Source organism: Parasteatoda tepidariorum, chromosome 7 (assembly GCF_982258835.1).
Source record: "Parasteatoda tepidariorum strain Cologne lab strain chromosome 7, Ptep-v5.0, whole genome shotgun sequence".
In the NCBI taxonomy this organism is placed as follows: Eukaryota; Metazoa; Arthropoda; class Arachnida; order Araneae; family Theridiidae; genus Parasteatoda; species Parasteatoda tepidariorum.
Genome location: NC_141761.1, coordinates 113,584,614 through 113,602,142, shown reverse-complemented (window position 1 = coordinate 113,602,142; position 17,529 = coordinate 113,584,614). Strand labels below are relative to the sequence as shown.

The window sequence follows — 17,529 nt, the reverse complement described above, 5'->3', positions numbered from 1 at the left end:
AAATTCTAAATTGGAAATAATATAAGCAGTTACTTAAAGCAAAGTAAAAAATGAATCTTAATCTAAAGAAGATTTTTTAAAACCATTATTTATTACTTAAATTACAAACACTCAATATACTGTAGTACTGGCAATAACACTATCTGTTGAGGAATAAGAGAAGTATTTTTGCCATCAGCGGATATTTTATCGCCAAATTTTTTCTACTTCAATTTTTTCAGCAAATACGGAGGAATTTGAGAATATACGGGTAAACAGGAGATAGTCGTAAAATACAGGAGTCTTCGTTAAAAAACAGGAGACTTGGCAAGTATGCTTCCCTCCCCCTGTAGAGGAAACATACGTCCCTATTGCTGACTGATGGGAATATTCTTGGTTTTAAGTGTCACATTGAAACAGAATAGAAAGAAGAAAAAAAATACTGTTAAATGAGAGAGAAATAATTTATAGGTAAAATTTAAAAACAATTCAAATTATGAAGTTAAAATTGCAAATTCGAATTCTTCATTGCCATTTTGTAAGGTTCAAACAACTTGGACCAGGTTAATACTAATATATATCATAACTGGGGGGAGAGAGCCCCCCCCACTCATGTGATGCTTCCGCAGTTACTGTAATCAAACTATTTGGATGTTAAAAATCTTATTCATATTTTTAGGTAGGAAGTTCAAATTAAATTTTATTTTATCCTTTTAAAGAAAGCAAGTTCCTTTTGCAGAGCCATTGGAATAGGAGAAAAAGTGTATTCATAACACTGACTTACAAAGCACTTATTAGGTGATAGCTTAAGATGGTTTAAAAGTACAGTCGAACCTCATTAACGTAAAATTGGTGGGACTATCATAATTATTTATGTTAACCAGATTTCATCTTATTTGATACATGATGTAAACAATTTATTACATACTATTAATCCATATTATGTACAACGTTTACGTTCCTAAACAATACTATTATAAACCAAACAAATTAAAATAAGCTTAACATTTTTAATAATTTTAGTTAACTATTTTATTTATTTGCCCATTTGCTACTTCTAACAAATGAAAAAAATAGAAAAAGCATTCCTCAAAATGAATAATTGGCACTTTATTCACTTGCTTCTTATCTGTGTTGTGTCCAGTTTTCTTTCACGTTAAGTGATAATAAACTTGGAAATTTCACGTTAAACATGTAAAATACAATAATAATTGATTGCTGACTCGCGGGACCAAACCTGTGTTTCACGCCAAGCAATTTACCGTTAACGAGGAACGACCATATCAAGAATTAGACAGAAAGACGGTCGTCTGATTTCTCAATGCGAGGAATACTTAAACTTTCAAAATTTACAGACAAGTTTGAGAAATAAGTGATTGGATGCTTGGAAGGTGAAATTTCTGCATTCATGAAAATACAAGACCACTGAGGTAGACACACAAAAATGCCTTACAGAGTTGCTGAGAACAGCTTAGACCTCGCCATGAGAGACTTTTAGCTCTTCAAGCACATGAAATCCTTGGTGGCAAGTAGCTATGGATCTGCATACCTGCCAACATTGGAGAAGTAAAATAATGGAGATTTTACTAATCGACCCAATTTTGGGATAACGACTACTGGAATTCAACTTCGTAGCCTTGTAATTTTGAACACAATCCAGATAACACGGGAACTCCTGGATCAAGTACTGGGTGAAATTTGCCTTTGTGGAGGACTTTTTTATGGAACTAACCCGCATTTGAGTTACATGGTGAGGAAAAAAACGAAACCTCCCATGGTTAGCCTGACAACAAGGGGACTCTAACCCGTGATATGTCTAATGCTGAGGATATTTTATGTCAGCACTGTGGTCGGTGCACGCTGGATGTAGAATTCGCATCGACCAGTCATCGCTGGGATTCGAACCTGGGTTCACCTCATTAAGGTGAACGTGCCATCCCCTGAGCCTTCACGGCTCAACTTAAACAATTCTGATAACACTTAACATACTGCAGTACTGGCAATAGCACCATCTGTAGAGGAATATTTTCACCATTAATGAATATTTTACTATCAATTTTTTTAAAATTTCTTCAACAAATATGGAGAAATTTGAGAATATACAGGTAAACAGGAGATAATCGTAAAATACAGGAGTCTTAGTTAAAAAACAGGAGACTTTGCAGGTATGGATCTGTTGCCTAATGGTTTAATATTGTACATTCATTCAACCAAACCTGAAACAATAAATGCCCAAATACTAGTTGTAAGGTTATCTCCAATTGTTTGTTTTCTTTTTTGTGTTGCTACACTCAACTTACTTTTTCGATTACTGTCATATTTGTAATTTTATTTCAAATCACATTTTGTTTACTTTTTAGCAATAGTTTTATTACTTTCCAGTAATCTTGCAAAATAAAATTTATTAATTTCCAAAAGGAATAACACACAAGCAGATTTGAAGAAAAAACACAAAATAGATTAGAATGACAGGAGAATAAAATATAGATTAATAACATAATCAAATAAAATATTAACTAAATAAAAATATTAATAATATTTAATTCATTATATCTATTAAATATCATTTTGAAACACAATTTAATGTAAATTTTCTCATTATACTTCAAATGATTTTAAACAGGTATTTAATATATTATTTTCGCAATTCAAACACATATCATGGTTAGCAAGTAGTGTTTCTAAAAATGCAGATAATACACATTAATTAAAATTTAATTACTTTTTTATTCTTATAATAGTTTATTAATTCATGAGTATTCCTATAACTTATTAAAATGCAAACATTTCAACTTTATACTATAAATGAATTTATTAGAAATATTTCTTGCATAGCCTCTTAACAAAATATACAATTAGCGAATATTTTACATAGAATATTCAAACCTTCATTTTTTAAAACCAATGGCTGAAATTTAAACATAAAATTATTCTTAACTACAAAATATGTAACAATTTTCAGACTATTATCAAGAATAATTAAAATTTAGTTAAGTCTTAAAACTAACAGTCAAGATTTTTAATTACAAATGAAAATGTACGAAAACTAATCGTCAGTAAAAAAGTTCCTTTCATTCCATTTTTACAGTTTGTTTAATTACTATTTTTAAATAAAAACATTCTTTAACTAGATTTTTACGATCCAAAAGCCACACATTCTCAACACAATGATGCTGAAGAAAAAAAGAATTTTGCTAATGACTGTATTAAAATTCAATCAAGAATTTATATATATAAATTGAATGATATTGTTAATATACAAAATCTACTATGATAGTGTTCTCAATTTATCGCTGGCAATTCTTATACAGAGAAAGTTTTTAATGTACTCTTTATACATATGTTCCTATCTTAGTCTTTAAATTTTTATAATACAGTCGAACTTCATTAACCTGAAACTGCTTAACATGAAATGAATGATTGGTCCCGTGAAACAGCAATCAATTATTGTTGTACTTTACATGCTTAACATGAAATTTTCAAGCTGATTATTGCTTAACATGAAAAGAGAAGGGACAGATAATAAGCACGTGAATAAAATCCCACTCATTCATTTTGAATAATGCTATTTCTATTTCTTCCTTTGTTAGAAGTAGCAGATGGGCAAATAAATAAAATAATAAAATAGTTAAAACTTTTAAGCTTATTTTGATTTGTTTGGTTCATGATAGTATTGTATGTATACATTAATACAGTTCATAACATGTATTAATAATACTTAAGTTGTTTTCATGATGTATCGGATAGAATAAAATTCGGTTAACATGAAATAATTATGATAGTCCCGCCAATTCCACGTTAGCGAGGTTTGACTGTATTAATGGTTCAGTTTTTTCCAGCATCACACATCCGAATAATGACTATATAACATAACAATCATTACAAGTAAACCAGTTACCTTGTCTAAAATTATTTACTGTTTAAAATTATTGGGGTTTAAATCCCTATCTAAGGGAGAAAACACAAAGGCATCTTATTTGCTTTAATTAAGCTAATCACAATAAAAAGAAAGATCCACAGGTATTGCAGAGTCTTATATATACACGTTCATTTTTTGAAGCAATATAAAAAAACAATATATATATAAGGTGGCACTCAGAGAAAACCCTGCATTTTGAAATCTTGGACAATTTACCAAATCTTATACATTCTAACATGAATTATACCAAAGAAACATGTGTTATCATATGGTCTTTCAGAGTACTCCTTCTGGAAAATCCCTTTTTACACAAGGGGCAAACATATGGACGTTCACCAGTATGTATTCTAATGTGTCTTCTCATATCATTTAAATGTGATGTAGAATAGTTGCACAAATTGCATCGACGTAAGACTCTGCCTTTCCCCATTGCAACTTCTGTACAGTGATGTAATGATTCAGTATTTCCTGAAATAACAGTAAGAATTATAAAACTTGTAATTTCTTTAAAAGACAAATCAATGGAAAAGAATTATTTGTATTTAAATAGGAAATGTAGTGTATCTACCACTACAAAAATATAATTCCAATTCACTAGTATATAAGACATGTTAACTTGAGTCTATGTTGAGGTACCTTATCATAGATGAAGGTTGACTTTGTCTATAACAACTCTACCCACATTAGCAGGGGTCTGTCCAGACATTTTGTGAAAGGTCCTGTTTTTGTAAAATTGTGAAAAAAACTATTAATAATTTGTGAATAAAAAATAAGCGTTAAGTCACATTCTTTCAACCAGGGTAGTGTTTTTGTGAATTTGTGCAGATAGGGTCCTGCTATTTCAAAAACTGCTAAAAACCTTTTCAAGTTTTTAAATTGAAAATAGATACAAGATTCTGCTCAACAATTGCTGCTACTAAATTAGAGATGCAACACACAAATATTTGGTATTTAGCCTATACTGCTAAACCCAGAATATTCAATTCGGACGAATAATGGAAACAAAATCACTCACATTTTTAATAATTTCAATTGACATATTTTAAATAACACAACTTAGTAATGTATCACTTTTAATGCGTTACACATTAAGTTAACTTAAACAATTCTTAAATTTTTAATATTTTATTTAAAAAATTGCCAGAAATTAATTTTTATTTACATAATATTCTATTATTTAATTTTATGAATAAATATGAATTGATCAATTATTAATTCACAAAAAAAATTATGATTTAATATTAATAAGAAAGCACACACAATGTTTGTAAAAGTAGAAATATTTTCTTAGAATACATTTGGAATTTAAACTTAGGGAAACTTAGTTTGTCTCGAACCGTCTTTATCTCCCCCCCCCCCCCCGGGTTTATTTGATTAACAAAACAATAATGAGGATAAATAAATCTGTGAAGGGTCGGATTAAAAGATAAATATTTTGTGAAGGGTCCGCTAACGGACCCAAATTTTTTCTAAATAGACCCCTGATTAGTGACCTTTGGAAGTTATGTGAACACGCCTACCTTGGCAGAAACGCCCACTACGATGTGAACATGCCTACTTCGATGGTCCACATTGAGCAGTTGACTAGCTACTTGTGATTGTGACATTATCCTCCTCATGCTGTTGCTTCTCAGTCTCAATCACACACAACATATACACTCCACAGCTGAAGGCAACACAGGAGCGACCATGACCGTGAACTCAATACAGGTCTCACGATCAGCACTCAAAGAGTACGGTGAACTTAATACAGCTCTCACGATCAGCACTCAGAGTACGGTGATTTTAATACAGCTCTCACGATCAGCACTCAGAGTACGGTGATCTTAATACAGCTCTCCCGGCTTCTCACAAAACAGCAATGAATCAATTAGTGGTATCTGTTCATCGAAGTCAATCACAGATATAATTCTGGTGGAGAGAACTGTAGTGTATCTACCACTACAAAACTAGTATATAAGACATGTTAACTCGATTCTATGATAAGCTACCTTATCATAGATGAAGGTTGACATTGTCGATAACAACTCTCCTCACAGGAAACAATAGGTAAGACTCTGCCCTTATTGCAACTTCTGTACTGCGACGTAATGATTTAATATTTCCTGAAATAACAGTAAGAATTATAAAACTTGAAATTTTTCTAAAAAGACAAATTATTGGAAAAGATTTATTTGTGCTTAATCAGCTTTCACTAAATAAGAAACAATATCGATAATTTGAAGATTTAGAATTTTTCTGGCTCATTTTGAAAAATAAGTTGGAAAAAAGGGTAAAATTAAAAATGAGTTTATCATTAATTTGAAGTCAAATTTCACTTCACTCAAAAACTTCTCTGTAATTTTACTTTAATCATTAGTAAACATTTTAAAAACTTGTACTTGCTATTCATAATATTAGTATTATTAATACATTGTTTCTTTGGAAATTCACTTGGGAATCCTGAAAATTTTAATTCATTACTTTGGAATTTTTACTGCTTCGGAATTTGCTAAAACAGGATTTGACTGTATTTCTAAGTTTGCCTTCTGAGCTTTCCCAGCAAATTAAGAATTTAAGCAAAAAAAGCTGTTTTTAAGTACTTAATAAGGACAAAATTTTTATTTAAGCAAAATAATTTGTATTCTCAAGTCACTATTAAATAATGAAAACAAATAACTCATCATAAATATATAAAAAAGAGTAAAATTATTAGTAAAAGGTATAAAAAATAGAGAGGTTTAATACTGCTGTAAAAAAGTCACAATAAGTTTTGAGGAAAAATTTAAATTTTAAAGCTTTAAAAATTAACATTTAGTTATTTAAATATCTTTCCGATTCAACTGTTAGAATTCATTTACATATTTTAACTGTTAGGTGTGTGCATTTATGGCACAGTAAGCTTCTTTTATCAGCAAATTCTTCCCTGCATTTTTGGTATAGATATGGGCACTTTACACACTACTACTTACAGATTACACACTTTCTAATTTCCAACAAAATTTTCATACAGAAAGGCAATGAGCTAGCAACTTTTGAAATAGTTGTAAAAATTAGTAATAATTTATAATTCCATATTGCGCACAAATAATAAAAGCTTCTATTAAGATAAAAAGTAAGTAAATTAAATACACCTTTCCATAGTAAATTGTAATTTCCAATAAAAATTCTTATACAGAAAGGCAATGAGCTAGCAACTTTTGAAACAGCTATAAAAATCAGCAATAATTTATAATTCCATATTACATACTAATAATAAAAGCCACTGTTAAGATAAAAAGTAAATAATATAAATTAAATACATCTCCTTTCTTTGACTTGGATTGTTTATTTCTGGTAAATGATAGTTAAAGATGTAGACAGATTAAGCCCTCAAGTAAACATTTTAAGCCCTCAAGTGAGCATGAATTGATAAGTCAAATAAATTGATAATAGTGGCTCTAGTCAGAACTCGGAGGGGAGGTTGAAATAAAGAAAAGCTTAGGGCCAAATATTTTTATTAATATCAAATAGCACACAGACAAACATAAATTTAAATAATTATGAGACGGGAATAAAAGGAGAATCCAGGTGGTGCTTTGGTTGCTCTATAATTATGATTTATTATGTAAATTACTCAGGGGCAAAAGTGCTCAAATCCCAGCGATGGCTCGTATTGAAAACAAAGAACTCTTTTCTTAATTATATTAGCCGTTATAAAATGCTCGAGAGATTTTTCGGTTCGATATCAGAGAATGGAAAATGAAGCCTGAAATAGAGAATATCTTGCAAAATGCAGCAGAGTTGCACATGAGAGTGCAATAATCTCCCTGAACCCAACTGAGTAGACGCACATGCAGACTCCTAAGTATTTCATCAAACTTGTAAAACGATTGACGCTTTCAAACCCAATGGACCGACAGTATTCCAAAATAGATTGTAGTTGAATGAATTGTGAAAATGTTGAATAGAACAATGTGAAAAGCTCACCTTTGCATAATATGTGACGAAAATCGCCATGGTAAAAAAAAAATCTCATTTCGGAAAAGGGAAAATTAAGCACTTTTTAAAAACATCCCATGAATAAAGCACCTTTAAGGGCTTTTAAAAAACGAAAATCAAAAATAAACACTTTTAAGAACTTTTTAAAAACGCTACGCACCATGTGCTTGATCTAAGAGTTTGGTTGAAAATTACAAGGGCAAGGAAAATATCGATATCTGCAAACTCAAATATATATCGGCCATTCAATGTTACTTATAGAAAATATAAATCCTCAAAGTTGGTAGCCCATTTATTTACCCAAATACTGCCTTCAATAAATTATAAGAATATAAGATAAAATTAAAGACTAGTCGTGTGCTGAAGTTATTAAGGATATCCGTTCTGTTAATATTCTTTAGGATACTTATCACCCTGGTAAAAGAAACCATCCAGCATGGTAGGGACTCTGCAGATAATTTTTCATTTAAGTTTTTGTTTCCTTTTTAAAACATCTCAAAACTTGTTTCGAATAAAAATTAAAAAACTGAATTGAGAAAACACAGTAAAGAACAAAAAGTTAAGAATTTTTTTCTTCTGTTACTTGATAATGTTATGGGCTTAATTGTATATGGATTTGATTTTTTTTAGCATCAATGAATAAAATTCAACTTAATTTTGTTACAACAATAAGTTTCCACGTATAAGGACATATCTGCACATTTTCCTAGATGTAACAGTTGGGCTGAAAAGTTCGTAGGTTGACACATAGATGGGGCTACTGTTATTAAATACATATGATTTTTAGTTAGTTCTAACCTTTGAAAGAAAAGTGTATAAATTTGACAGCTGTCGGACTATTAGTTTGTGAGATATAGTATTTTTAGAGAAGCAACTTTTGTTAGTTTAAAAACAATGGATAAAAAGGAATTTCGTGTGTTTTTAAAGCATTGTTTTTTAGCAAAAAAAAATACTCTTGAAGCCAAGGCATGGCTTGGAAAACATTATTCGGACTCTGTACCAGGAAAATCAACCATTGAGAAGTGGTTTGTTAAGTTTAAAAGAGGCGAAATGAGCACCGACGACGATGCACACAGTAGTCGCCCAAAAGAGGCTGTTACCGACGAAAACATAAAAAAAGTCCACAAAATAATTTTAGATTACCATAAAGTGAAGTTGATCAAAATATCTGAGATTCTAAAGATATCAAAGGAACGTGTTGAACATATCGAGACGATGAATATTTGTTATAATGAATATTTGGGTATGCGAAAGCTCTAGGCAAAGTGGGTGACCCATGAGCTCCCAATTGGACAAAAACAACAACGGATTGATGATTCTGAGCTGTGTATGAAGCTGTTTAATCGTAATAAACCCGAATTTATACGTCAATATGGGACAATGAGTGAAACATGACTCCATAATTTCACACCGGAGTCCAACCGACCGTCAGCCGAGTGAACTGCACGAGACGAACCAGCTCCAAAGCGTGGAAAGGCGCAACAGTCAGCTGGCAAAGTTATGGCGTCAGTATTTTGCGATGCTCATGGTATAATATTCATTGACTATCTTGAAAAGGGAAAAACCATCAACAGCGACTATTACATAGCGTTATTGGAGCGTTTGAACTACGAAATCGCAGAAGAACGACCCCATTTGAAGAAGAAAGTGCTGTTTCATAAAGACAATGCACCGTGTCACAGGTCAATGAAAACGATGGCAAAATTATATGAATTGGTCTTCAAATTGCTTCCGTCTCCACCATATTCTCCAGATATGGTCCCCAGTGACTTTTTCCCGTTCTAAGACCTCAAGAGAATGCTTGCTAAAAAGAAATTTGGCGTCGATGAAGAAGTAATCACCGAAACAAAGGCCTATTTTGAGGCTGAAGACAAATCGTACTATAAAAATGGTATCGAAAAATTATATGACCGCTACAATCGTTGTATCGCCCTTGAAGAAAACTATATTGATCAACAAAATGGAATTTCATCAAAATTTTTTTTTTTCTATGTTAGCCTACGAACTTTTCAGCCTAACTGTTATATTAGATTTAGCTAAATTTGGACAATAATAAGTTACATTGAGGTCTCAGTCAAATTGGGGTTTAGGAAGATAGTGATTGCTGTAGATTCCATACATTACATCACAGAAACGTAAGTAAGAGACATTAACTTTGATTCTTACAATTTTCTTTTTTTTTTACAAAATGAGCTTTTTTTTTTCCTTCCAGAATTCCAATTTGTCACCATATTTGTTAGAAAAGTTTAGGAAAATTTAAAACATATGTACTAAACATTGAACACAATTTTATACACAAAAAACTCCCTTTTTTTTCCTTTTAGAAAAAAGCACTTACGATTGTGATTATAACTGTGCCTCTTATAGTTTCAGGACTGTTTTTCTTAATATAAAAGCCATATAAAACTTTAAAAAAACAATTTCTAGAATTTGATTGAATAAGAAAGAATTTTAAATAAGAAAAGTAATTTTTAGAAAAATGATACAATAAAAACTGAACTACAAAATTATTTACTAATTTTTCTTTAACACAAAACTAATGACACATCTTAAATCAAAAGTTTTTCGGAAACATAGTAGATTGTAATATTTTATATGGAAAAAAGAATACATTGTCAACATATTTTGAAATATTAGACAACAATTGTTTTGGAATTACAGGAGCAGAAAAGAATACATTGTCAACGCATTTTGAAATATTAGACAACATTCTGTTTTGGAACTACAGGAACAGAAGTTAAAAACAGTACATTTAAAGAGAGCAACAAAAATATATATATATATATTTTTTTACAACACATTTTTGATTTTGGGCAATGTAGCTGCTTATTTTATAAGTGCAGAACAACATAAGACCCTTAATTTTAATATTCTATTAAAACTCAGAACTCATATAAAATCTCAACAAATAAACTCCTGAAATAATTACGAAAATACTTTTTAAATAATAAATTTCAATTACTGAACAAAGGTCCCTTTTCTTGCCAATGTTGAAAAAAAAAAAGAAAAAAAAACACAAAATATTTTTTCTTCAAAAGATGTAGATTTTGTATTTTGATCAATTTTAAGTACCGAGTAACTTTTCCGGTGAAACTGAGTAACTTTTCCGGTGAAGATGCAAAAAGTTTTGAATGTTGTTATTTTTCAACTTACATATTCATTACCAAAAGACGTAAAAAAAAAAAAAAAAATAGTTTTATTGAAGTTACTTAAAATTTTCAATGTTACAATTATTATATATATTCTTTAAAGTGTTACAACAATATTATTTAAAATAACTTCAAAGTAATTATATTTCTGTTTGTGAAGGAACATAAATAATTCAATAAATTTATTTCATACAATTTATTACTCAGTAGTAAACAACAAAAAATATAATTAAGTCAACTTAAAAGTTTAAAATTTTTCCAAAGGAGTCTTAGATTCAAGCACAAGATAATGTTTATAATAAAACATACAAAATTGGAACAAAACAAAAACATACAAAATTAGAACTAAATAAAATTAATAAATAAATAATATTTCAAAAGATAACAAATTTCATAACTAAATTAGTTTAAAAAATAATGGTACTAAATCATTCCTTATTACTATAAAAAATTCTATAAAAGCTAGAAATAAACAAAAAACAGAGTTACGTTGAAAAAAAGTTTTATTTTTAGAGAGGAAATACATATAAATAGATTTCAATCACAATGAGGCACAGCGTTTAATCAAAAATAATAATAGGGAGAAGAAAAAAAAAGCTGAAGTTAGTTACCATACTAGATTTATAAATATAGCTGTCAGATATATAAGCATAAATTCATTGACGAACTAATCGCACACTAGGTTGTTAACAGCAATAACTTACAAAATACTTAGATCAATTTTCCATTCAAAGATATTAAAGAATGTATTGATGTTATAAATTCCTTATGATGACGCGGTAATTTTTATTCTTTTCGTAAGGAATGTAAGTGGACATGAAAGAAAATACAGATGATATTATTTTGTATTGTTTCACAGAAACAGATAATGCAGTACTTTTGATAATTTTGCAATAAGTACTTTTCAATTGTAAATGAAAAATTTACATTTTGAATACTAAAAAACAACTAACGAGACGAGTGACGAGATTAGATGCCACTGAAAAAGGAGGGGTGTAATCACCCCAGGGGGCTGAAGGAAAACCCCATTTAGTTAGAAAAAAACATCAGAAAGATATAAAGGGTACAAATTCAAAATGACTGCAGAAATGTTTCAGAATGTACGTCATGAAATGAACTACCGCCTAGATGCTGTCCGTGTAACCAAGAGAAGTCACATAAAAAAATCTGTGAGACACAATTTTGAAGTTCCTTCTACTCACTGTCTAAATTTATCAATAAATTCTTGCTCATTAAATAGTTACGCCGTTTGAATTGCTGTATTTGTTTTGAATTACGCAGTATAATAAATGAAAGAAATTACATTGGATTCTTCTTGAAATAATTGCATTAAGAACTTTGAGTTCAAAACAGAAAGAAAAAAGTTTTTCTGAGAAAACAACTATTTTCTCTTTAATTATCATTACTAGGTCTATTAATAAAATATTATTAGAAAATATACCAAAACACCAAACAAACTAATATGAAATCACAAATTTTACACATTTTTAATAAATAACTTTTTATGAAAGTTAGTCATACAGGAGTAATACAAACTTCATGCATCATGATCTATGCATCTATGTTCTTCAATAGATAACAAAAAAGAATGTAATACTTAATAACGAAGTGATCAAAGGAACAAATTTATCACATTGCATTTTGTATGAACTAAATATATTGAGAATAGGGCATACTAACACTCATTGAATTTAAACTGAAAAAAAAATAAAAATAAAAATTTTAATTTTTAGAAAAGAATATTTTTTTAGACAAATTTCAACCTTTACTAGATAATAACACCCCGATTTATAAATAGTGATATAAATTATCAGTTTTTTTTCATGCAATCACTACAAACTTGCTTTGTGTTAAACAAAATATACACATGTAGTCTATCCATTATAACCAGATTTATGACTTATATATGTTTAGTATTATTACTATATGTTTTTTAAATAATAACATAAATTGCATGCTTTTCTTCATGAAATCACAACATATTTGTGTTTTGGTTAAACAAAATATACTTATGGAGTCTATCCATTATAACAAGATTTACTTTGATCTATGACTTAGCATGTGTCGTTTTAAATGGCCCAACTGGGTAAATTTTTTACCACACATCTTGCAGTGGAAAGGCTTCTCTCCCGTGTGAATTCGAACATGCATCCTCATTCCAAAGAGATCAAAACTGGAGTGTTTGCAAAAGAGGCAACGATAGAGTTTACGAGAATGATTCTGGAAGAAGACATTGGTACACATAAATGTATTCTGGTCCAACGTCACACTGCCACCTACAGATGACATAAATGGGATTAACAAATGAACAATAAAAATATTATATTATGATCAAATGATAAATAAATATTTATATTTTTTAATAGATAAAACATTTAAATCTCCTCTTTAAGAAACATGATCAATATTAAGTTCTCAACTATTTTGAAATAGTACTTTGAGTTTACTTTTATCAATACACATGAAGGAAACATGGCACTTACATTTTTATTTCTGGAGGAGGTAGGTATTTTAGTTATGCCACACTAGAGCTGCCCAATGGGAAATTGGCGACGATCACAATATTGATCCTCTAGAGAAGGGATGGCCCGACTAGTTGTGCGCAACTCGAGCCTTTTATGGTAGAAGAGTTTAAAGAGGATCAATATCGCGCACCCTCAATCTCTACGCAGGCTGATTAGAGTGGTCACCCACCCACTTACTGATGCTTGACTTTTATGTTCTACTGGGAACCGTGGGCCAGAAAAGCCTTTTTGGCAGGGCGCTGTGCGAGAACGGGAGTTCGAATACAGCTGGCCGAAGACTCCCCGTGTAGTAAATGGTGAAGGTTAAATCTGTCGGCTCACCTCATCTTCCTATAACAAACAGTACCTCTGGGGATACTGAAATGGAGATTGATAATTCTTTGGTTCAGGTCAAAATTATGATCTGAGGGTGCATGAATCAGTTCACCCTGTAAATGGGTGTGGCAGATGTCAAATTCTCTGACAAAGATGGCGCCACTGGAAAACACCAACAACCACACCTGTTCTGTTTTAAAAGCTTCATAAATTTTTTAAAATTTACTTTATAAAGACTAATATACACAAATTGTTCATAAGAAGTTAAATGAAATATTGAAACAAAAATCAAAACAATAGAGAAAGAACACTATTCAAAAATTTGGCATGTTCCAATCAATCTTACATAAAAATACTGTTTTGAAATTTAAAAAAAATCAAACTAAAGTGTCAAGTGAATAGTTGAAAAAATATTAAAAAGAAATTAGAAACATAAAAACGAAAGTATTTATTTTGGAAGATTGCTAATTTTTAAGTAAATCCTTCCTGTATTCTTAATATATTTTTTTCGGTCAGTTTATCTGTTAAAATGTCTTTTTCTTAAAGAAATAAAATTATATAGACTCTTTAAAGTGTATGAAGAAAAATAGACTCTGGACTTTTACCAACTAGCAAACTCTGGATATAACCGTAAAACTTTAAATCTTCGAAGATACAAACCTCTGTATTTTAGTCAAAATTTAAGAGTATAACTCTATTAAGCTATGTTACTTTAATTGACATTATTTAAGGAAACATAAAAATAAGTTTATTTTCTTCTTATTATTATTCACATTTTATTAGTTAAATGATTAGCTACAAATAATTATTTGTTCAGTCACTTAGGAATAAAAATAAAAAAGTTTAAAGGTTATATAGTAATTATTATTATTTAACCGCTTCCCTTCGCAATTTTTTTGGAAAAAAAAAAAAAAAGGCAAAACATCAGCATATTTTTTTACTTCATTAGTAAATACAACAAACTAAAGCAAAACATAATACACAAGTTCTGAACTGAAATTTTAATTCTTTTTATGTGTAAAAAATATTTAATTTACCACGAGTTTACTATCCAAAATTATCTCGGGCAAACGAAAAAAGTTAAATATTAGTCTTTGTATAGGTTCACATCTACATAATCTGAAAAATCATCCGCATTACTTTTACTTTTGCCCACCAGCACCATTCTTTAACTCCTTTTTTTTTATGTAAATTCATCAGTCATCGTATTTACAATAGTACAAAACACGTCTGCAGTCCCACAAATAGCAAAACTCCCAAACAAATATTGGCTAATTTCCAATCACAGCAGATTATTTTTTGTTTTGCTTCTGGCCGAATAAAAACGTGATAAAACAAAACGTATTGACGAATTCTGCTATGCCCAAGTTTATTCGGGATAATAAATATATTTGCACAATATACATACCCGAGTTAACTCGGGATAATCAGGGAAGAGGTTAAACAATAATAATTTTAAATCAAAGATTCAAAACAACAGCAATGGACTCTTTTTTTTTTACACCATATTACACACAGTCGTTTTGTTTGTGACTTAACATGTGTCTCTTTAAATGGCCCAGCTGATTGAACTTTCTACTACAAGTACCACAGGTGTAAGGTTTTTCACCAGTGTGTATCCTTACGTGCATCTTCATTCCACAAGAATTAACACTTTTATGGTTACAATAGAGGCAGTAATAGAGCTTACGAATCTTGTTGCCTAAAACTGTATCAGAACATACGTATGCACTTAAATGAGAACTGCTGCCACCACCTGTAAAAATAAGCATGGAATAAAGTGATTTTAAATGCAGAAGTTATGATTTTACAAATAAAAAGTTTTGAGATTAATCATAAATATATTCATCTTTACAGTTTGAAAACATTTAAATACATAAAAACTCTGAAAATCAATGTTTAACTTTATAAATTTTCGATAGCATAGAAAAACTCTTACAAAATAACAAAGAACATGAAAGATTAAAAAATAATACATTCATACATTAGGAAGTTTTAAGTTCACAGAATGGCAAAATTAAATGTTAAATAAGAAACTCCTATATGTAGTCATGTGTTTAGTAACTAATTATTTGTATAAATATTATAGTATATATCCATCTACTAATACGCATAATTAGAAAATATATGATGTTCTTTAGCATTGTGGGGCAAATTTTGTCAAAATTTGAAGTGCTGTGTTGTATTGTTGCTGGGAATGAGACTTGGGTTTGTCACGATAATCTGGAGTCTAAGCAGCAATTCTCATCAGCAGTATTAAAGAATAATAAAGCGCTAGTAATTTTTCAGACAGAGATTATTTTTTAAAAATTCTGTATGTACCAATAAGTTAATTCAAAAATCTGCAAAATGTATTAGAATTAAATACGGAAATAAAAATGAACTTTTGTCCTCTCCTTCTGCTAACTTAAAACTCTTTCTTTGTAAATATGTAACTCAATACATAAATATTTAAAAAACAACATAATCATGAAAATATCATAATCAGTTTCACAGGTTCATTGAATAATCCACCTAGCAATCTGCCATTCAAAGTACCAGCAGTTAGAATAAAATTTAGACTGTGGTAAATTATTCTACTGGTTAATGATTTTGAACAGTTAGAATGAAAGAAATTTCAGTTTTATCAACTTTTAACGATTGAGAGATGAGGTGCAGTAACATTATTTTCAAGAAAAATAATACAGACAAATAATAAAAATAATTTATTTAAAGCTCATAAATTACATAATTGTTTAATTTTGCTACAGAAAATATGAATTAACATTTGGTGTAATTTTATAAAAAAGGTTTTTGACAAATGAAAAGTGATTGTACTACATTGACATTATTGAAATTGATAGAAAATATCACTATTTTTGAAAAAATTATAACATTAATCCATTAATTAGAAGGTTACAATTTTTAAAAATATTTTGTACATTACATTAATGTCAAATGTCATGAAATAAACTAAAAAGTTGTTAAAAACACTTTAAATGAAATTTTTTTGTAACTGGAAAATTTGCGAAAATCAGAAATGCAAAGCAGGAGAAAGAATATACTAAAGAGTTATTAAAAATTTTTTAATTTATAAGATACTTTAAAAAAACAAAGTTTTACTAAATGCAAACAAATACACTTTTCCTCCTGTCACACCAAATAAAAAAAATACAACATATCTAACTTAATAAAAAAAAATGAAAATTTTTAATAGGGAGAATCTAAAAAATGGAAACTAATCATAACAGCATACAAATTACAGTATATAAAAATAACTATTCAATAAAAAAAAATTTTTATGTTAATACTTAGAAAAATGTTAAGAGTTTAAAAAATATTTCAGAAGATCAGAAACAAATAATCATGATAAGATCGAATTTTTGAGAGCAGAACCTAACCAGAAATCACAATTAAAAATTATTTCCCAACTCGTAGTTGAAAAAACGCCTATATATAATATTTATGTTTTAGATGATTTGTTCAATAAATTAAAACTAAAGTATTTCAAATTTATGTCAGTTTGATAGATAGGTTTAAATAACATAATAAGAAAAATTCAAATTTTTTTACAGTGAACATCATAATATAGTATAAATTAGATAGCAAGCATAAAATCATATAATTTATAAATAAAAGGGATGGTTAATATGACAAAATTAATATGAAATGATATGATATGGAATACTATAATATTAGTTAT

At 29.3% G+C, this 17,529-nt stretch overlaps 2 protein-coding genes across 2 annotated transcripts in view; both read right to left on the bottom strand.

Annotated features, from left to right (window-relative positions):
* Nucleotides 1–17,529, bottom strand: part of LOC107442328 (zinc finger Y-chromosomal protein) — a 90,779-nt gene that overhangs the window by 14,313 nt on the left and 58,937 nt on the right. The window contains exon 6 of the mRNA XM_087168930.1: nucleotides 4,146–4,424. Coding sequence (XP_087025056.1) covers nucleotides 4,146–4,424 — 279 coding nt within the window. The remainder of the gene's footprint in view (nucleotides 1–4,145; nucleotides 4,425–17,529) is intronic.
* LOC147807408 (uncharacterized) lies at nucleotides 5,890–15,743 on the bottom strand. The gene is made up of 3 exons (XM_087168493.1): nucleotides 15,538–15,743; nucleotides 13,107–13,283; nucleotides 5,890–6,003 (listed from the first exon to the last, which is right to left on the bottom strand). Exons 1-3 carry the CDS (start codon nucleotides 15,617–15,619, stop codon nucleotides 5,894–5,896), a joined length of 369 nt encoding a protein of 122 aa, XP_087024619.1. The 5' UTR covers nucleotides 15,620–15,743; the 3' UTR covers nucleotides 5,890–5,893.